The sequence below is a fragment of the Suillus discolor genome (assembly GCF_016758755.1).
Source record: "Suillus discolor strain FC423 chromosome Unknown F5147scaffold_100, whole genome shotgun sequence".
NCBI classification, from domain to species: domain Eukaryota; kingdom Fungi; phylum Basidiomycota; class Agaricomycetes; order Boletales; family Suillaceae; genus Suillus; species Suillus discolor.
Genome location: NW_024541347.1, coordinates 106,927 through 128,471, shown reverse-complemented (window position 1 = coordinate 128,471; position 21,545 = coordinate 106,927). Strand labels below are relative to the sequence as shown.

The window sequence follows — 21,545 nt, the reverse complement described above, 5'->3', positions numbered from 1 at the left end:
GCCTTCGTTGATAACACCTGTTCAATAAACATGTTCTCCTGTCAAGAATAAAAACAGTAGTAAATCGAAGGGAGTAGAATAGAGTAAGATGGGCTAACCGTGGCGACATCCGCATCAATGTCCATACATGAGTCCGATTTGTCCTCCAGCTCAAGTATTTCCTTTAGCGAATGATGTTAAACTGGATCACAAGGGTAGAGGGAGGTGAGGATACCATTACGACGTCCGCATCAACATCCACATATCCATCTGATCCCTCCTCCAGGTTAAGTATTTCCTGTAGTGGTTGAGATTAAACTAAGCCACACAAGTAGAGGTGAGAATACCATCATAATGTCCCCATCAACGTCCATACATCCATCTGACCTTTCCTCCAGCCTGAGAGGTATCTCCTGTAATGAAATTAGATGGCAAAAAGTAGGGTAGGTAGTCAAACTGCATGAACAGTTATGACATCCGGATCAACATCCATACTCCAGACTGATTTCTTTTCAGGCTTCGGCACTCCCTGAGCGAAAGATATCAAACTTGATTCACAAGGAGAGAGAAGACTAAGCTGTACGGACCACATACATTGCGCCTTCAACCATTTTGTATAGTTAGCAAGGACGGGAGATGATGTTAATTGTAGAGGTAGAGAAGTTATGCAGATTCTCAAATTCAATATCCAAGTCTAGAGCAAAGTATCAAAATTGATATTCAAGTCTAAAGCTAAATGGACATGGTAGTTGTGCAGATAACAAAGTTGAATGGAATCCAGGTCCAAAGCAAAGGTAAATGGTGGCAATGACAACATGCACACAAGAAATATATGGGGTGTGATATGCTGGACGAGAACATCACATTCATAAGTCAAAAGTGAATGCAGTTTAATTCAGCATCGAGCTCCCCTGGGTTCATTCCCCACAGATTTATCTTCATCCTATACCTTCTCTGGCGAAGGCTCTATCCCACCAAGTCAGGCCTAGCGCTGAGTTCAGAGAGAGCTGCAACTGTATGGTTGTATAATCATACCTTGCTAACAATTGAGTGATAAGATTGTTGAGAAATTATTGGATTCAGTACACGCAAATACTTGCATTTTATAAGGTCTTGCAACAATTGTATGAGATTCTTGGGTTGGCCAAGGTAGATTCTTGAGAGGGACTTCATTCTGCTTTAGAACAGCGATGGCGACTGAGTGAGATGTTGAGCTTGTCAGAAAGAGAAAAGAACCCACCATGTTCAAATTTGCACTTGCATTGCATTGTTGGCATCAACCAATAGTGACAAAGCTGCCAGGAAAGATTCTTGAGGTGTTGGCCCTGCTCGAGGTATGATGCTACTTTGGTGCACACCTACGGAAGGGGTTAGTGAAAGGGTCAAACAAGATTTGATGTAATGAAAATAACTACCTTCTGAGTTTTTGTGGGTGACTCAGTCTCGGCCAACAAAAGGCTTTTTACCCCTATATATGCATGTTAGTGTTAGCACTTTGATGTAGAATAAAAAAGACGACCTCAAACTTGAGGTTGACTATGGATGGAATGGACTGATGAGGGAACATGCGTCGAATAGGCCCAGAGCAGCCCAGTCATGACTTATTAGAGGAACTTGAACGGGGGTAAATGAACTTACCACCATGATCAATAGGAGATCGTATATTTGAGTAGCAGTGCACGATGCCAATCTGGCACGCATCAATTAATTGCTGGCAGGATAATGCACAATGGTTAGTTTCACAGCGTCACAGTGGTTGCATTTGGACTCACGATTTGGGGTGAATACAAATCCATAATGATGGACTTGTTGTTTTCATGGAGCAGGGACTACAAGAACATTAATATTGATGCTACACAAACCTAAGTGAGTGCTACAATAGCATTGAGATTGAGACTCTACATCAAAACTATATTAAGACTATACTATGACTACCATTAAAGTGACGAGACAACAGAAAAAGAAAATCTATAAAGTAAGGTTTGGAGTATTAAGTAGTGAACAGGAGAATTGGACTCCGCCGGAGATACCCAAAGCAGCTGAGGGGCTGGTCGGCTGAGTGGTTGAGCAGCTGTCGGCAAATTACATCAGAGTTTTGACTGACTCGAATTCACTACTTACGCAGAGAATCCCTGTTTCCTTGCTTTCTTTTCCCCTATCACAGTTGTAGTACATGCCTCTGAAGTACATGTATTTGTAGATTTGTAGTACTCGTAGATTTGTACATTACCTGTATTATTGTTGTAGTGGTTCTCAAAGTGCTGTTTGGTGATAAATCAGAGTTCAAGATGGGATTGTGTCATATCCTGTATTCCGGACCTACATCCAACAATGTTCCCACGCCTCATCCGGACCTCCGGACCCCTGTCCATGTCCTTTATCTGTCCAGATCCCTGTACCTTTGTATATCCACACATTTGGATCCGAAGCTCGGACACCTAATCTGTTATCCACTTCTCAGGATCTCCAGATCCAGCCTATGTTTCATATCCAAACCCAAACCTTAAATCAGTGCTCATCCCCTTATGGTAATCACCTGTCTTTGGTTTTTGGTTATCTCTGTTTCCATTTTGCTTATTGATCCTTGTACAAGTTTCATCATGATCCGTCTCTCTTACTAATACATTTCCACATGCTTGTACATAGCCTTACCCCTCTGCTTACTGATCTGCACAGACTTGCCTCCAGTATATGAACTCCTGTAGAAACTCCTGTATTTCCTTAGTCTGAATATTACACATATTAGTCCTCGCACTAGACCTCACACTCAGTCCTCATACTAGTTCTAGTCCTCCGACTTAGTCAATATCCATCTCAGGCCTAGGGAGGAATTCCCTAGGCCGGAGCTCTGCTCCTCCACTCCTCCTATCCTAAATTCCTCCGAGTTTCCGGAAATTCCTCAGGAACTTTCCCGCAGTCCTCCGGACCTATTCTGCTTCGGACTTTGTCCCTGCAGCCTTTCCTCTGTTTGTTTCTACTCAGGACTTGTCCTGAGTAGCCATTACACATATCCATATCAGGATGAAACCTCATTATAATTTCTGGAAGTTCCTCCAGAACTATCCCGCACTCATCCGGAAAGTCTTTCCGAACTTTCCCACACTCCTTCGGAAGTCCTTCGGACTTCCTTGGACTTTCTTTGGACATCATCTGAAATTACAGGCATGTACTCAGGCAAGGGGCGCAGTGCACGAGCTGAAGCCAAGCCCTTCGGAACCAGTCCTACCCTCTGTGCATGGTCTTAACAATTTGCAGAAAAGAAACTTCATTGAAATCTCCCAACAAGCCTAGTGATATATTGTACTTGCCCCTATCAGTCTAGAATCTTGTCCAAAATTTGATTGGGTCAGCTGCTGCCAATTAGTGCCTCCTTCAGTTGGTAATTGGTTTCATGGACAGTGGAAAATGTTTGATATCTGATTGAATTGTCAGTGTTTGTGGAGAAGATGAGAGGTGAGAACACTCACCGGCATACTGTAATGTGATTACTGCAGAATTCATGGGTGATCTGTTCTTCGAGCAAGTGTTCTCTAATCTAGCCATTGGGGAAACAGTCTGCGGGATCGCATCCATTCCTGAATAATGTGCACTTTACACACACTAAAAGGTGTGAATTTCAGAGGTCAAATTTGATAATTTGTTTAGCATTGTGTGAGGACAGCACATCTTTCTGATTGATGGTTCATCTACTTACTATACACATCTACCAGCACATAGATATATCTGTAAATAATCTAGCGAGATCCCAGCCATAAGGACAGTGAAACATAAAAAAGTGACTGCCAGCACGATGGCTGTTGCTTGAGCTAACTGGGAATAGGGCTGCAAAGTCCCAACATGAATAAGGGGGCATGGGAAGAATAGCTAAGACTTGCACTTCGTAAATTGACGGGCCTTTGGGCAACTTTGAGTTGACATGCATGAATGTCACAATAGTTGTTTGATTCGTGCATGCGGCTTCGACGCAAAATCAAGTTTGGAGGCTTCTGTTCAACGTGAGCACAAGGCTTGTACCAGAAGAATTAGGTTACTCACACGACACAGAATCACTTGCAACAATGTGTGATCCATAAGATATTGCACTAAAACAGCAAACATTCCTGTTAAAATTCAAACACCTTAATGTACTGAGCTTTCCTTGTGTTTGGAAATACAATGATTGTGACACAATAAGTCTACAAAGTCGTTAAGACAATGGTACTAAGTGTCAATACAATAACATCTTCAAACCACTATTAATCAATCAGAAATCAGAAAGTTCCGCCAGTAGGGAAAGTTAGACTCCACCGGAAATTACCAAAGCGGCTGAGTGATCATATCTGAATTGGCCTAAATCTGGTCTTCTTCTTGGTCATGTTACAAATTGTTATAGAAAATATACAAGGGAGATTTATGAAGAGCAGAGAGACATGCTGAATGAAAAGACCTTGCTTTCATTACAAAACCAATGAACCATTGATATCTTTCTTCAAGTGTGTCCAAAATATATCTTCACCATCGACACCAGACCCAACAATGTCAAAGGAAAGGCCCAAGGTAGAGGTAAGTCACACAGCAATGTAATCTAATGCATGAATTTAGCTAACAAGTGGAGGGATAGGATGATGAGGACCTTGCTAGAAGCATCTTCCATTTAACACTGGAAGACAGGACACAGGACGGGCATGTTACTGAAGCGATTCAGGTGGACAGCTGATCCACATTAGATGATACCACTAGAGCTACAAGGGAGCGTTCAGCGGAAATTCAGGATAAAGCATCGGAAGATTACTGAACAATGTCAATGATGAAGCTAGAGGAACTTCTTCCGAAGGAGGGGGCTTATCAATTGCATCATGATACACCCATGCATTGAGGATCTCCTCTATCTCCTCATGAGTGACACCATCACGTGTCTGATCAGCATCAGCATCAAGGAGTCTGTAGCGCTATGCCTGAACTAAATCCCTGACTCCACCAAAGTAAGTGGTTGTGCAATTTATCAACTCATTGTCGTGCCGTGGCATGAGCACCAGCCCCAATTTGTATGGAGCAGCCGCAGCGCCCATGCCCTCAATGACTTCACCCCACCGGTCTGCCTTCTTCAAGTCTGTTCTACTGCCCTTCAGCCCATAGAATGAGGTAATGAATTCGATGAAAATGTAAAATAGGGACTCAAGGTCATCACTGGCAGTTTGTTCCACCATCATATTTCCCAGACCCTTGTCTCTTGCAATTGCAGTTATTGCATAGAGAAGGTGAATAGACATGTATGGTATGGTGCCCTTCTGACAATGAGATCAGCCAATCATATCATATTAAACGTGGAATCTCAACTCATGGTGCCATTCAAACGAACACTGGTGCTGCCTTGTGTGATGATCTGGGTGTGGTCAAAATCGATGAAGAAGCCGTGTCCTTCATGGATAATAATGTTGTTGGGACTAAGGTCTCTGTGTAGGATGTTCCTCCTGATCATTGCCTTGTGTGCTAAAAATCAATATAAAGATCAATCAAGCTTAATTCAAACACTTGGAGAAGAGACCCACTGACTACGAAGTCTCGAAAAGCGCTTATGAGTTCTTTTTTGGTCGAAAATGTCAACAGCAGCTCTCCACAGGGGGTCAAAAGCATGTGTCAGTGATATTTACAACAAAAGCCAGGACTGAATTTGCTGTGGCAATTATGGATGCGCAATGTGGAGTCAGACTCTCCCTCGTACTTGACATCCCAAGCAGCAACAAGAGTAACTACATTAGGAATGCCCCAGACGATCTCAATAATCTTTTCTTCATGATATTTCTTTGCCTCATCCACCCAGCAATCCTTCAGTGCATATTCGACTCCATCCTTATCCTGAATGTGATAGCAAATGGTTCCGTGAGAGAAAAGACCTTGGCTTCTCCACAAAATGGCAATGATCAATAATTTCTGCCTCTGCTTGTCCTCTATCCAGCCAATCACCTGGTCCCCCACCTCACATTGCATATTCTTGCAAGAATCATTGCACATGTGCATGGTGGGATCCATGCCATAAACTTTGCTGTTTCCCAGTGACATGGTGTTTAACATGTCCACAAGATGTGTCGGATTTGCGGTGATTAGGATGAGACATGTGATAGCGAGGCCTGAGCGAGCCATGTAATGGGCGCAAAGACAGTTTGCTGCCAGGCTGAATAGGACGACAAACCAACACCAGGGTTGTTCTCACATCATGAGATAACCTTTAGTGATCACACCGTTGAACAATGGTATGCCATGGTCTGCACCAAGATCAGATTCAGTGATCTCCACACATGTGAGGATGTGCCCCCCAGCCTTTCAGTTGAACGTTGCGATCAAGAAGGACTATATCAGGCTTCTGGATATTGGTCGCATCCAGAATGGGAACATTGCAAAACTCCGGTGACCATTGCCAATGTGGGCATTTGAGATCTGCAGGCTTGAAAGGGTAGGTGGGTGAGCGATGAGGGAACATCACCTTATACGCCATGTGCATGGCCAAATAAAGGGTATTGAAGAGACGTGCCCATTTTTGCTCTGGCGTCCACTTCAGGGTCAGCTTTCTGTTTGGATTATCAGGGTTATATCCCTGGGAGCCCCAGCTCTGATCACTGGTGTCAGCTGTGGCTGATGAGGAGGAACCTTCACTGGTGTCAGATGCAGCTGACGCAGAGGAACCATCACAATCTGTCTCCAACTCCTCCGCATCTGAATCAGTATCGTCTGGTGCTTGCATCTGTTGCTGTTTCTGCTTGTTCTGATGTTTATTGAGTTGCCACTTGCGATCAGCCAATATCGGCACTCCAGTTGTGTAAGTAATTTCTTCAATCACTGATCTATGGATACTTGATTTTGGAATGATGAGATCCATGAGAGAAGAGGTGGTGGAGGGGAGATCAGTTTCTTCCCAAAGGACGTTACCTAGAAGATCATTACTCAAGAGCTTGCCCATGTGTGGCTGAAGGCGCCATATAGGAAATGCATTAGATGAGCTGACAATTGGCAAGATCCCAGATGTGGAGGTGCTCGTCATGATGATATGGCAGATATCGCATGAGAGGCTCTTGTCCACTTTTATGTTTGTTTTTATCTTGGGAGAGAAAAAGCAAGCAATATTTGAAATGATCAGTGCTTTGGACCGAGTGATTGATGTTCCAGAACTCACTAGGCACTCAGCACTAGCCGCAAGCAAATACAAGAACAAATAATACTGTTTAATCTGCATCATTGCGGTAGAACCTGTCATGATCAGTTCCAAGTTTTTGCCTAGACAACATATTATGTTTAAAGCCAGTACGAATAGGAAAACAGAAGTTGACGTAGTTATACACACCCTGTGATACAATGAAGAAATGACCAAAAAAACTCTCAGCAGATACCTTCAGGATAGGGAGAGGGAAAGTACTTTAACCTTAGGATAAGTCTAAGGACATGGCAGCATTAAAGTATGGAAACTTACCTGCTATATCCAATACAAAAAATGATATCATTATGAAACAGGGTCGCAGGCGATGCAATAGTTAGTGCTAGGAGTCTGGCTGCATGGGGGCATTCGATTGGATCTGCATGATGACACCTTAACATTAGTTTTATGCACCAAACGAAATGACTACACAACAGCATACGCGGGGTATGCACTAGACTTTAGTCACTTTCAAGACTTGAGTAATTTCAAACTTGGAGATGAGAACCGCTACAACAATAATACAGGGGACAAAGTCCGAAGCAGAATAGGTCCGGAGGACTGCGGGAAAGTTCCTGAGGAATTTCCGGAAACTCGGAGGAATTTAGGATAGGAGGAGTGGAGGAGCAGAGCTCCGGCCTAGGGAATTCCTCCCTAGGCCTGAGATGGATATTGACTAAGTCGGAGGACTAGAACTAGTATGAGGACTGAGTGTGAGGTCTAGTGCGAGGACTAATATGTGTAATATTCAGACTAAGGAAATACAGGAGTTTCTACAGGAGTTCATATACTGGAGGCAAGTCTGTGCAGATCAGTAAGCAGAGGGGTAAGGCTATGTACAAGCATGTGGAAATGTATTAGTAAGAGAGACGGATCATGATGAAACTTGTACAAGGATCAATAAGCAAAATGGAAACAGAGATAACCAAAAACCAAAGACAGGTGATTACCATAAGGGGATGAGCACTGATTTAAGGTTTGGGTTTGGATATGAAACATAGGCTGGATCTGGAGATCCTGAGAAGTGGATAACAGATTAGGTGTCCGAGCTTCGGATCCAAATGTGTGGATATACAAAGGTACAGGGATCTGGACAGATAAAGGACATGGACAGGGGTCCGGAGGTCCGGATGAGGCGTGGGAACATTGTTGGATGTAGGTCCGGAATACAGGATATGACACAATCCCATCTTGAACTCTGATTTATCACCAAACAGCACTTTGAGAACCACTACAACAATAATACAGGTAATGTACAAATCTACGAGTACTACAAATCTACAAATACATGTACTTCAGAGGCATGTACTACAACTGTGATAGGGGAAAAGAAAGCAAGGAAACAGGGATTCTCTGCGTAAGTAGTGAATTCGAGTCAGTCAAAACTCTGATGTAATTTGCCGACAGCTGCTCAACCACTCAGCCGACCAGCCCCTCAGCTGCTTTGGGTATCTCCGGCGGAGTCCAATTCTCCTGTTCACTACTTAATACTCCAAACCTTACTTTATAGATTTTCTTTTTCTGTTGTCTCGTCACTTTAATGGTAGTCATAGTATAGTCTTAATATAGTTTTGATGTAGAGTCTCAATCTCAATGCTATTGTAGCACTCACTTAGGTTTGTGTAGCATCAATATTAATGTTCTTGTAGTCCCTGCTCCATGAAAACAACAAGTCCATCATTATGGATTTGTATTCACCCCAAATCGTGAGTCCAAATGCAACCACTGTGACGCTGTGAAACTAACCATTGTGCATTATCCTGCCAGCAATTAATTGATGCGTGCCAGATTGGCATCGTGCACTGCTACTCAAATATACGATCTCCTATTGATCATGGTGGTAAGTTCATTTACCCCCGTTCAAGTTCCTCTAATAAGTCATGACTGGGCTGCTCTGGGCCTATTCGACGCATGTTCCCTCATCAGTCCATTCCATCCATAGTCAACCTCAAGTTTGAGGTCGTCTTTTTTATTCTACATCAAAGTGCTAACACTAACATGCATATATAGGGGTAAAAAGCCTTTTGTTGGCCGAGACTGAGTCACCCACAAAAACTCAGAAGGTAGTTATTTTCATTACATCAAATCTTGTTTGACCCTTTCACTAACCCCTTCCGTAGGTGTGCACCAAAGTAGCATCATACCTCGAGCAGGGCCAACACCTCAAGAATCTTTCCTGGCAGCTTTGTCACTATTGGTTGATGCCAACAATGCAATGCAAGTGCAAATTTGAACATGGTGGGTTCTTTTCTCTTTCTGACAAGCTCAACATCTCACTCAGTCGCCATCGCTGTTCTAAAGCAGAATGAAGTCCCTCTCAAGAATCTACCTTGGCCAACCCAAGAATCTCATACAATTGTTGCAAGACCTTATAAAATGCAAGTATTTGCGTGTACTGAATCCAATAATTTCTCAACAATCTTATCACTCAATTGTTAGCAAGGTATGATTATACAACCATACAGTTGCAGCTCTCTCTGAACTCAGCGCTAGGCCTGACTTGGTGGGATAGAGCCTTCGCCAGAGAAGGTATAGGATGAAGATAAATCTGTGGGGAATGAACCCAGGGGAGCTCGATGCTGAATTAAACTGCATTCACTTTTGACTTATGAATGTGATGTTCTCGTCCAGCATATCACACCCCATATATTTCTTGTGTGCATGTTGTCATTGCCACCATTTACCTTTGCTTTGGACCTGGATTCCATTCAACTTTGTTATCTGCACAACTACCATGTCCATTTAGCTTTAGACTTGAATATCAATTTTGATACTTTGCTCTAGACTTGGATATTGAATTTGAGAATCTGCATAACTTCTCTACCTCTACAATTAACATCATCTCCCGTCCTTGCTAACTATACAAAATGGTTGAAGGCGCAATGTATGTGGTCCGTACAGCTTAGTCTTCTCTCTCCTTGTGAATCAAGTTTGATATCTTTCGCTCAGGGAGTGCCGAAGCCTGAAAAGAAATCAGTCTGGAGTATGGATGTTGATCCGGATGTCATAACTGTTCATGCAGTTTGACTACCTACCCTACTTTTTGCCATCTAATTTCATTACAGGAGATACCTCTCAGGCTGGAGGAAAGGTCAGATGGATGTATGGACGTTGATGGGGACATTATGATGGTATTCTCACCTCTACTTGTGTGGCTTAGTTTAATCTCAACCACTACAGGAAATACTTAACCTGGAGGAGGGATCAGATGGATATGTGGATGTTGATGCGGACGTCGTAATGGTATCCTCACCTCCCTCTACCCTTGTGATCCAGTTTAACATCATTCGCTAAAGGAAATACTTGAGCTGGAGGACAAATCGGACTCATGTATGGACATTGATGCGGATGTCGCCACGGTTAGCCCATCTTACTCTATTCTACTCCCTTCGATTTACTACTGTTTTTATTCTTGACAGGAGAACATGTTTATTGAACAGGTGTTATCAACGAAGGCAATCAAATGAACCATGAGTCTTACATATGATATAGCCAAGGAGAACTGAGGTCTAACTGCACAATAGTCCATATTCTAGTCAGTTTCCTGCTCTATACTTGTCCCGACATCCCAACTTGTCTATACAAATATCGCATACCACACCCCACTCCAATATTTGCCCAGTTAGTTTCTGCTGCTGATATTCACCCCACTCATCACTTTAATCTCAATTTTTTGTTGCCTCGTGTTAATGTTCCATACCAATATAATTAAACTCCATCCCTCATATTGTGTTAAGAAGATGTTACATATACTACAGTCACAACTTATTGAATTGGGGAGTGGTCCACTCCATAAGATATTCTATTATATAAGAAAATAGAATAACAAGCTGAGAAACCTGTTGAATTGAGTGAACCTCTCATAGGGGTACTCAGATTGGACAATGCCCCACTAAGTGGCCCACATAGTGGGGCACTCATCTGACTCATGCGAATTTTAAGATTGTTGTCAGAATCTAACTTTAGACATATCCATGCACATATTCATAAATTTTCCTCCCTTTGCCCACCAAACACAGCCACACTCTGTCCCCTCAACTGATTTCAAACCAAGTTTCAATCTAATATATATTTGATCATGTGGCATATCTACCATTTCTATATAAATCTTGTCCCCTGCACAAACTTGTCATTAGTACTAACTCTAGAGCTGAGGAAGGAGGAGGCTCACAGAATATTAGGTCATGTTGATACATCATGCAAAGAATTTGAATGGCCTCCACAATGTCACCCTTCAAACAGTTTCAGTGCTTGGTAATGATCAGAGCTGCAGCTGAAAATGCTTGCTCACTTGACACTGATGTAGTCATGATTGACAGATAATCATGAGCTAGAGATGCCCAGACAGGGTACTGCTGGGCATTCACCTGTAACAACAAGCCCACATTAACAAGAGTTAAATACATATAAAATGACAGAACCCACCCTTACCATTGAATGATGGACATGTTCTCAGGTACTGCAGTAGCAGAGTTAAGATAGAGATAAAACTCCTTCAATCATGGTGACTGTGGATCTACAAGTGACTCTTCCAGCTCTCCATTATCACTCTCATCATCACTGGAGAGTTCCCGAAGAAGTAAGTGTACCTTACCAGTCTTCTTCCTTGGTGAATTTGGTGCTCCATGCTCGCCATACAATCTGACATGTCTTTCCTTGAACTACACTTATGTAAGGCATCTCATTCTCAACAAGAAAACAAACTCACCATTCTCTCAGCCTCACGGAGAGCATCAATATGTGTTTCTTTACCCCAGAAGCGCTTAATATGTGAGTCCTTCTGTGATGGATCAAGCACTATTAAGAACAAGAGTGAATATAAGGCAATAGTGTTCCAACAAGCACATACACATAGCCATGATATATGCATCATTGTGAGGCTACCCTGTCTTTATAGTGCATTACCGTAGGATAGTTACAAGACACGCATAATGCATTTTCGATGATAGATCATGTAATGCATTGCCTAAATTTTAAAATGAATCCTAATACATTTGGCTTCTTGCTGCTGGCAGTTTCAAATAGGTGGCACCCGCCTCATTGCCAAATACTATAAAGCCAGCTTCTCTAGGCTTATTGATGATGTTTTCCTCCCACCACGTCCCTATCATGTCTTTGTACTACGTCCCAGCAGAATTGGTCCTCTCAGCTACTCGCGTACTGGCCTATCATCCAGTACAGGATATATATCCTCACTCAGCTTCTCCCACCAGTGGTTAAATGCAAAGTCTCACCATGCATACCAGTTGTGTGAGTCATATATTCTCTTCCATCCGATTAATGTGTTCTCACAATGGTGCAGGTGAATCTGCCACAGGTCGGAAAAAGTCGAAAATACAGTTCCTCCGAGTTTGGTGTCACATTAGATATCATCCACATTGCCCACTGCGAGAAGACGCCGAAAGTCCTTGATCGACATCAACTTGCATGGGGAACAATTTTCGAACCGGTACGAGGCATCACGCGTGGCATGTGGACATTCCAAGATATAACTGAGTTTGGTACACAACGGTGTGTCTTCTTCTGATCTTTCAAAAACTTCTACAGCAAACATGACGGTCGAAGGACATGCAAAAGTAGACACTGTAGAAGAAATGAAACATAACTTGGCACCTTCCATTACACTTACTTATATCACAATAGAACTTCCTGCGACACTCATTTCAATGACATTGCATATACAATTCCTACTATTACTCTGGCTATTTAGACTCACATGTGATGTTCATATTGTTGATAATAATCTTGTTTACCATCGAGCGAGACTCATTCATCAGACACAATAGCAAGTTTTCGAGAGCAGCTTGCAGACGGTATACAAGCCTGATATTCTTCAAGTCTGGTAAGCCAAAAAATTACAAGCTAGTCTGGGAGATATCGAAAGGTATTCCAATAAATGGACACACTGGGGTGGGATAGATACAAAGCGACTGGTGACTATCAAACGAAATTGAAGGGGTATCTTGACTGCCAACCAAAAACAATGCTATCATAGGATATGTACGGATTCAATAGACCTGAAACAAGTGCTAACCGCACTTCTGTTTTCTATGAGCCGTAAGTCTTTACTTGAGAACTATAGCATTGCAAGAAAACTTACTTGTTGACGTGTTGATTGGTGGGCTTGGCCTTGTGCTTCATAGGTAGGAGCGTGATTCCATTGTTTTCTTTGCCCTCCTTAGCTCCCGTCATAGCACAGACACGTGCCTTTGATGACCCAATAGCATTGAGTGTCTGTTCACGTGTTGATGGGATGTGACGACGTGCTGTACGGTGAGGACTGCTCGGTTGCTCCGAATCAGTAGTCAATGGATTGATATGAACAAACGTGTTTGATGGAGTTCCAGTGGTAACTTCAGGTGGCCTGCTTGGAAGTCATGGTGATAGCATCTGGAGAGCTGTTGATTGTAGCAAGGGAGTAGTTGCTCTTATACCTGGAACCGTAGATGGATCCGGTAACTGATAATGGAGCGCTGCAACAGGTAGTAATGGAGGTGGAACAGTGAACTCGAGTGCTCCATTGTCTGGGAGGTTCAAATCTTGAAAAAATTGAGCGAGCTGGTAGTAGTCAAGGTCTTGTGCAGGTATGGGAGCAGATGCAACGGCAGTAGGGTATTCGAACAATGCGTTAAGTGGGGAGGGGGCACCATTTTGATCAGTAATGTTTGACAATGTAGCAATCATATTTGTTATGTCCATACCAAGAACTGAAGGGTCTAACTCCTCGAATTGAAGGAGTGTATCAGACTCATTGTAAAGGTGATCCACGTTCAAGTTGAACCATTCTGAGGTATCCAGGTCAATGCCTTGCAGGCCTGCTGAGAAGTCCAGAACAGGCGTGAACTAAATGCATTACATGAAATGCATTGCACAAAATGCATTAGCAATAATGCATTATAATGATGATCTTGTCCATGAGCAAATACACTTAATGCATTTCAAGAACTTTGTACTCACCTCCTGGGGTATATTATAAAGGTCAATGGTAGTATCTTGTCCGTCTTCATCATCACAAACATTCCCTTCATCAGCACAAATGTTCCCATCTTCGTTATCACAAATGTTCCCATCTTCATCATCGAAAATATCTTGATTTGAATCTTCGCACTCGTTCATATCCTTCCTGGCACCTAGGGCCTGTGCTGATGCTTCTTTGTTCACCGGCGACTGCATATTGTCATCGTGAGCTAGTGGCAGATGGTGAGCAATCACGGTACTCTTGCCACTGAGAGCTTATGAAAACACATACCAACAGCTTTCTTCACAAAATCTGCATAGGCGACCTGAACATCCGAGAACCCAGGATAAGAGGCTGAGAAATCTGCACCTGTGTCTGTTTCTCCCAAGTGGAAACTATGTTGATCGTTATTATTAGCATACAGCACACGATCGTGAGAATTCTGATATTTACTCGACTACAATGACCTCTCCTGTACTAGGGTTGCGTCCACCAGCAATACAGGTGAATTTCAGTCCCCCTGTCTTATGGGATAGATGACGGAAGATACGATCCAGGTGCGACCCCAATTCATCGAAAGCTCTATGGCTTCCATTAGAACAAAAAAAGAAAATCACAGAAGTGCGTACTGTATCTTTGTGTCATCATCAACTTCTTTGACTAACCCAGCTTTGGCCAGCACACGATTGTGTTTCCACTTGGCGAGCACTTCTTCGTGCTTTTGCTTGACTTCGGTGCATATTTCATCACCCTCCTTGGCATACATGATACGAGTGATCTCCTTCCGTTTAGACAGCTTATCACCATGCGAGGAAATCCCCCCCATTGTAATTGCAGAATCAGCGGCAGACTTCACGCGTGTTTCATAGTGATATTGTGAATAAATTTCGACTTCTTGTGGTGCACGAGACCCTCTGAGCTCATCAACCCCCCCATTGAATGTGTCATCGAGATTGAGCACACCATGGGAATTGCCTGAATGCGCAAGACACGCTGTATTGGTCTTCCATCAAAACCAACGCTTGATGACCTATGGTAAAATAAATTTTAACAAGTGATCATTTGTGTGTGTTGATGTGACTCACTAGCTTACGCTCGGCGATGGCCAGCTTAACAATTTTTAATTGATCAGGGGTAAGGTCTCCTTCAGCAGGGACGCCATTGCGGTGTAGACGCATATGCTCGGGCCATTGATGGAAAAAACTGCGGAAGGTATCGGCCCAAAAATTCACAAACATTTTCAGATGCCGAGCTCTGATGAACTCAGGTAGTAAAGCTTTGAGAAATGCATCCTCTTTGACTGTTGTCCACGGCTTTGGACCATGACGAGCCATGGTATAGTTGATGGTAGGAAAGTGTAAGGAAGAGAAAAAACTTGTTGTTTGGTGTTTAATATGCAGATTGAGGCCCATCCAGACCATCAGACAGATGCGAGTATGGCTGCAGGTGATCCCCACCCCACTGACACAATTCAGTAGCATCTTACATTTCATTTTTTTAACAATATATTCTTGATTTTGCTCCTACATACATATACATGTTTGAGGGGACATTCCAACCCATGCGACTTCACTGTGCTTGACTTCAAACACCCTGCGGACTTAGTTGGTACAATACAGATCCCGTTCAGCTCATCAGCACATATCCATGGTGAAGCTATTACCGGACTTCCAAACGGTCGACGTTAATGTGATTATTGCCGCACAACTGATCGTAGGAACCAGACGCAATGTGTGACCCATTCGGTGAGAACAAAGCTGAGTTAACCCCATCAAACAGCTGTCCAGTTAATATCACGGCCAGATGCCACATGAAGAGAGTTAGGAAAGATGGTGAGACTTTGCGTTTAACCGCTGGTGGGAGAAGCAGTAAGCAGTCTGGTGCACGCTTCATGCCCATGGATCCAACAGATGACATTGAGGTCGTGCGACTCCAGAACAACGAAGATTGCCTGGTCGACGACACCGAACTTGGAGGAACTGTCTTCTCAACTTTTCTGACATGCGGTAGACTCACCTGCAGCATTCTGAGAATACGTTAATTGGATAGAAGAGAATATATGACTTACACAACTGGTACGCATGGTGAGACTTTGCGTTTAACCGCTGGTGGGAGAAGCAGTAAGCAGTCCAGTGCATGCTTCATGCCCATGGATCCAACGGATGACATCGAGGTCATGCGACTCCAGAACAACGGAAATTTCCTGGTTGACGACACCAAACTCGGAGGAACTGTCTTTTCAACTTTTCCCAACCTGTGGTAGATTCACCTGCAGCATTATGAGAATATGTTAATCAGATGGAAGAGAATATATGACTTACACAACTGGTACGCATGGTGAGACTTTGTGTTTAACCGCTGGTGGGAGAACCAGCAAGAAGTCTGGTGCATGCTTTGTGCCCATGGATCCAATGGATGACATCAAGGTCGTGCGACCAACTGGTATGCATGGTAAGACTTTGCATTTAAACACTAATGGGAGAAGCAGTAAGCAGTCTGGCACATGCTTCATGCCCATGGGTCCAACGGATGACATTGAGGTCGTGCGACTGGGTATACATCCTGTGCCAGATGATGGGCCACAGCGAAACATGAGACTTACCATGCCAGGAGAGTGGTGCCCAGTTACCAGTAGAAGTACTAAAGCCAGTAAGGTCACAAAACAATAAATGTCACCCTGGAAAGTTCTCAACTTAAGTTAGAAGAGCACCTGTGATAACGAATGAGACGAACTATTAAAAGGATATGAGTCCAAGGACAAAGCTCATCCGAGTCACCACTCTGAGTCATTTTGCGACTACAGCAGCCATGAGCATGTATATTGACCTCAGAAAGTCAGGGTATAATATAGAATACCAGAAGTCTTAACACAGCGACTTTCAGGACATACTGACGCGGTGGGAGCAGAGGTAGGATGAAAGCAATGGATTATCATACATAGAGACGATGTCAGCATGATGTACATATATAGAAGTCAGCTCAATTTGATTCCGAATCGACAACTATGTCATTCATGTCACATTGTCCGTACTGAGTCTACTGACAAACTCTGTTCACAACATCAACATTTCAGCATTCGACTATGTAGAGATTCATTCAGGTGCAGTTCGTTTCAAAACCAGTCCTACGGCTGCTGCTGCAGCCTGCATTATCTTCGGCCCGACAAAGTCACAACTCGAATCTACCCTAATATTCAATTCGCTCGCCCTAACACTTATCCTGCTTTCTTTCCTCTTTTTCTGCTGGTCCTACCTCTAATCCCGTGCCTGCTATTCTTTGTCCTAGGTGTATCACTTCTTACATGGACTCCGCCAGTCATACAAGTATGAATCCTACCACCACTCAAAGTTGCTGGAGGCATGCGGATACAAATGAGGATGAGGGACTGTTGGAGTGGAGAGGGTGTTGAAAGTGAGGTGCATTTTTTAATGACTGGTGTTTATTATACTTACTACACCAGCAGCAACTTCATGTTCTCGCTCAGACCAAGTTGGGCATTTGTAGAAACTGAGGGGTGGAGAGACTCCAGTCACTGACGAGCTTTTGGACATGACTTTCTGTAGCCCCTGCCCAAACTCAGGGAATCTGGCAGTGTCTTCTGGGCAGACGACAGTAAGTTCCATATGTTTTTGTCTCATCACGCATTCATTCTTATTCTCTAGACTGGATGGGTGTGCAAGAATCACAGTACCCAAACTCAGGGAATCTGGCAGTGTCTTCTGGGCAGATGACAGTAAGTTCCACATGTTTTTGTCTCATCACGCATTCATTCTCATTCTCTAGACGGATGGGTGTGCAAGAATGACTGTATGGGCAAGCATCGGGCATGACAAGATGGGGAGGTACCTGTTTTGATCGCATACTTGTTTATTGAACCTGTCTGGTTTTCACTAAGTGTATCATCTAATGTGTAAACTTAAGTTTTACTAAATGTTTGGTCTCTTGCGGTCATTGAAATTATGTGTGCACAATACCTATCAACGTGTCAGGCATGACAAGACACAGAAGGTACTGCAGGAGAGGGTACATGATCAAACCGTCTCATTGATATTGCGGACAGAATATGTAATGAAAACAATCATTGTTAATTAAGCCTTCAACAGTATTGGGAATAGAACTGTTTCCCCTCTCGCGATTGCGTTCCTGACTGCCCTTTCACCTTCCTCAAGTGAGTCAACCTCAGCATGTACAGCATGGCAAAGTCCTTCAACCATGGGTGCTAAGTCGTGCCTAAAAACAAGACAGCAGATGCCCAAACTTCGATAAACTTGTAACTTGCCATCCACAGAAAACCCCAATGTAGCACCCACGAGTCACGATGAAGAAAGGAGGATGAACTCCATCCTTAGCACAACTGGCTGGCACATTATATAGCACACTGCAGTGACAGTACACCATACATTCATCCACCATTTGATCAGCAGCTATCGCATAGAGTCGCTCGTCCTCGTAGACTTCAACATATTCTGTATCTGAAAGAGGTGTGAAAGACGGTGTAGGGATTCATTTCTGGCTAGGCTTGTAGAGACTGTCTTTACCTTACCTTATGTTGGCACTTTGTAGCTTACATAATCAAGTTATCTTTTCACCAGTTACCAGTATGAGTCAGAGTACTCAGCAAGTTTTCATGATATTTCCTCTTCTCTGAGCCTTGAGCCTGGTCCAGAAACCCTTTAGGGTCGAATAGCAGCTAGGTTCTGCAAAACCCAACATTGTTTAGACTCACCATCTGAATTGTTGTACCTTCAACGGCGTTAAGAATATATAGATCGAGTTTAAGGTCCTTGAATCATTGCCCTGAACAATGTCAGCTTCGTAGGCAGGTGGCGCAGGTGCACCTAAAAAGTGATATGATGATTGTAGACATTTCAATGACGAAGAGAGAGCACGCACAAAAATCATTCTCAACAATGATATTAGCGATGGTAGATGGCGCAGATACACCTGAAAAAATGAGATGAGACACATTAATTCTGGGGAGGAGATAGTAAGAATGCGCACCAAAATCATTCTCAATAATGATGTTAGCGATAATAGATGGTGCAGATACGCCTGAAACAGTGAGATGAGAGATAAATTAATGACAGAGAGAGTGAGAACATGCACCACAATCATTCATGTTGGTGATGGTGGATAGTGCAGATACACCTGAGACAGTGAGATGAGAGACACAGATGAAAGAGTGTGACGACATGCACCAGAATCATTCTCAACAATTTTAGCGATGGCAGACAGCGCAGATACATCTGAAATAGTGACATGAGAAATACATCAGTTACGGAGGAGAGATCACACACCAATGGGAGGTGGCACATGCCCAGGTACCAAGGATGACAGAGTTTGAACCATGCACAGAGATGCTGGTGGTGATTGCAGGGCAGGGGCTTCAAAGCAAGACATGCATTTCGTGATCATCTCTCAGCCTTTAAATGAGGGAGTCAGTTCCGCTTTGAGACAAGTTAATGGATACCATAAGAGACCTAATGCATTTCCTGTACAAAATCCGGTTGTTGTTGAAAACTGCGAAAGTACTTACTAGATACATACTTGTACATAGTCAGAATTGCATTTCGTGTGATGCATTTCATCTGATTGCATTTTGTGTCAAATTTTGTCTCACATAAGACTGTATTAATAACCTTGATCGTTCATGTCACAAGGGCCTAGGCCCCACGACACCCGAGAGTTCCAATGATATGGTGTGTAGACGTTGCGAGAAATCATTAGCTAGATCCGCAAATTCTTTCCGCAACGACTCTTTTATCCTGAGCTACTCATTGAACATCAATAACGAGCGATGGAAAATGTATGACTGACTGTCGTATCTGTGCATTGATTAACTGTGACCTTTTTGCTTCAGATTGAAGCAGGTCATTCCAAGCATCGTCGAGGTCCTAGAACTCAATGTATATAATCAGGCACAAAATTAATACACTGCATCTCGAATACCCACCGAAAGCGCGAGACCGAGAGGAGGAATGTATTCTCTCAACCCGTAAGTCCGAAGCTTCATTTGTATGTTGCCAAGGAGTGTAGTGACATCCTGTCGCTCTATGACCCATGTACATTTGGTTGTGTGTTTGTAAGTTGTAAAAGTAGCAGATTGTTCTTTCGCATCCGTATATGAGCCGGTGAAACGGCTAGTTGACCATGTTTTTTGGACCTCAGAAAGTGCATGTAGGAGCTATTGAAATCAAAGAATGCGTGAGCTATGAGAAGTAAGCGATGTAAGTAGATGCACAGCGCGAGCTCAACGCTTGTAGTCGTTTCTGCTCATCCAAACAGATTGCATCAGCTCAGCAAATTTTTCGACACGTCTGGAAACAGTTTCGGCTTGATCTATCCAGGCAATTAGTTGTATATGATGTGACAGCAATTTTAATTTCTAACATACCCATCGTTGAGAAGGCATGGAAATAGCTTGCAATATAGGTCATGACACTGCATTCGTCTGGACGCATCGAATCACACAGGTCCTCTACCTCAAGGAGTTGCTGCATAGGCAAAGTAAGCACCTCTGCAAGTGTTGCCTAGTGTGAGCTTACTGGAACATCAAGATGGTCTGCAGCCACTTGGAATGCCAGGCGAGTGTTACCGTGTCGATCGGACTGAACAATGCAGTTAGGTATGATATTTATGGATGCCTCTACTGCTACATGCCTTGTCAAGTTTGTCGTAATCCAGGAGCTTGGGGCGATGACAATGAATTAATGCACAGCTGAACGAGTAAGAGTAAGGCAGAGGCAGATTGCAGTCATGGAGTGTACTAACAGCGCCAGCCCATCCGACCAACTTATGGAGAAGTCTTGTACATCAACTTCTTTGTAAGGCGCAGTTTTGCATTGAGCCCAAAGCAGCAAGCCTTCCTTCGCTGAAAGGCCTTCCTCACTGAAATAGTCACATTCAATGAAGCATCTTGTACAAGTTACCTTACCTGATGTCTGTGATGGTAAAACACAAAACCAAGGTCCAGATCATACCCAAGATCAGTTTCAAGTTGCCGTCATGCGAGGAGTTTGCAATGAGAGAAAACATGGGCTGCAGCCATTGAGCAAGCTTGGGGTTAGGGTTAGGAGTTCGCACCTGCAAGGTGCCAACAATTATGAGGGTGTCCAAAGCAAGAACAAATCTGCATGCTCCACGCTATTAGACTTGATGTGAGAGTACCATCTGGCAGAGTGCAGGTATTTCGATGGTTCGCGAGTCCAGGAGAGTGTATGAGGTTGAAAGCGAATTATTATTTTTTTGGGGGGGGCAATTCGGAGAACTTGTACATCTCACAGTACTAGTACAACTTGCTACACCCGGACCATTGGCATCTGTGCTAGCTTCCAAGCCGCACTATATGTATTGCCTCCAGTCCAGAGCTGAACAAGTTGTACATTTGTACATAGATGCAGTAAATCAAATGAAGTTAAATTTTGGCCGGTCATACGAAATTGT

The 21,545-nt window shown here is 43.3% G+C and overlaps 7 protein-coding genes across 7 annotated transcripts; 1 reads left to right on the top strand and 6 right to left on the bottom strand.

Annotated features, from left to right (window-relative positions):
* Positions 1-917: 917 nt before the first annotated feature.
* Positions 918-2,169, bottom strand: F5147DRAFT_658062 (uncharacterized protein; the record flags this gene model as incomplete). Its single annotated transcript, XM_041434369.1, has 7 exons — positions 918-992; positions 1,076-1,176; positions 1,220-1,337; positions 1,395-1,447; positions 1,618-1,690; positions 1,752-1,808; positions 2,101-2,169. 7 exons carry the CDS (start codon positions 2,167-2,169, stop codon positions 918-920), a joined length of 546 nt encoding a protein of 181 aa, XP_041286374.1.
* A 2,738-nt stretch (positions 2,170-4,907) lies between these two features.
* On the bottom strand, positions 4,908-6,994 carry F5147DRAFT_658061 (uncharacterized protein; the record flags this gene model as incomplete). The annotated part of the gene is made up of 5 exons (XM_041434368.1): positions 4,908-5,246; positions 5,318-5,448; positions 5,610-6,130; positions 6,198-6,221; positions 6,255-6,994. The coding sequence occupies 5 exons, from the start codon at positions 6,992-6,994 to the stop codon at positions 4,908-4,910; spliced, it is 1,755 nt and encodes a 584-aa protein (XP_041286373.1).
* A 1,438-nt stretch (positions 6,995-8,432) lies between these two features.
* Positions 8,433-9,684, top strand: F5147DRAFT_658060 (uncharacterized protein; the record flags this gene model as incomplete). The annotated part of the gene is made up of 7 exons (XM_041434367.1): positions 8,433-8,501; positions 8,794-8,850; positions 8,912-8,984; positions 9,155-9,207; positions 9,265-9,382; positions 9,426-9,526; positions 9,610-9,684. The coding sequence occupies 7 exons, from the start codon at positions 8,433-8,435 to the stop codon at positions 9,682-9,684; spliced, it is 546 nt and encodes a 181-aa protein (XP_041286372.1).
* A 1,959-nt stretch (positions 9,685-11,643) lies between these two features.
* On the bottom strand, positions 11,644-12,003 carry F5147DRAFT_780186 (uncharacterized protein; the record flags this gene model as incomplete). The annotated part of the gene is made up of 3 exons (XM_041442417.1): positions 11,644-11,805; positions 11,853-11,941; positions 11,994-12,003. 3 exons carry the CDS (start codon positions 12,001-12,003, stop codon positions 11,644-11,646), a joined length of 261 nt encoding a protein of 86 aa, XP_041286371.1.
* Positions 12,004-13,519: 1,516 nt separating this feature from the next.
* Positions 13,520-15,436, bottom strand: F5147DRAFT_780185 (uncharacterized protein; the record flags this gene model as incomplete). The annotated part of the gene is made up of 7 exons (XM_041442416.1): positions 13,520-13,987; positions 14,102-14,331; positions 14,394-14,497; positions 14,556-14,684; positions 14,732-15,095; positions 15,123-15,132; positions 15,188-15,436. The coding sequence occupies 7 exons, from the start codon at positions 15,434-15,436 to the stop codon at positions 13,520-13,522; spliced, it is 1,554 nt and encodes a 517-aa protein (XP_041286370.1).
* Positions 15,437-15,948: 512 nt separating this feature from the next.
* F5147DRAFT_658058 (uncharacterized protein) lies at positions 15,949-16,892 on the bottom strand (the record flags this gene model as incomplete). Its single annotated transcript, XM_041434366.1, has 6 exons — positions 15,949-16,071; positions 16,119-16,128; positions 16,171-16,356; positions 16,424-16,541; positions 16,705-16,742; positions 16,813-16,892. The coding sequence occupies 6 exons, from the start codon at positions 16,890-16,892 to the stop codon at positions 15,949-15,951; spliced, it is 555 nt and encodes a 184-aa protein (XP_041286369.1).
* Positions 16,893-20,352: 3,460 nt separating this feature from the next.
* Positions 20,353-21,080, bottom strand: F5147DRAFT_748194 (uncharacterized protein; the record flags this gene model as incomplete). The annotated part of the gene is made up of 5 exons (XM_041440035.1): positions 20,353-20,441; positions 20,497-20,553; positions 20,759-20,820; positions 20,874-20,990; positions 21,037-21,080. The coding sequence occupies 5 exons, from the start codon at positions 21,078-21,080 to the stop codon at positions 20,353-20,355; spliced, it is 369 nt and encodes a 122-aa protein (XP_041286368.1).
* Positions 21,081-21,545: the final 465 nt, after the last annotated feature.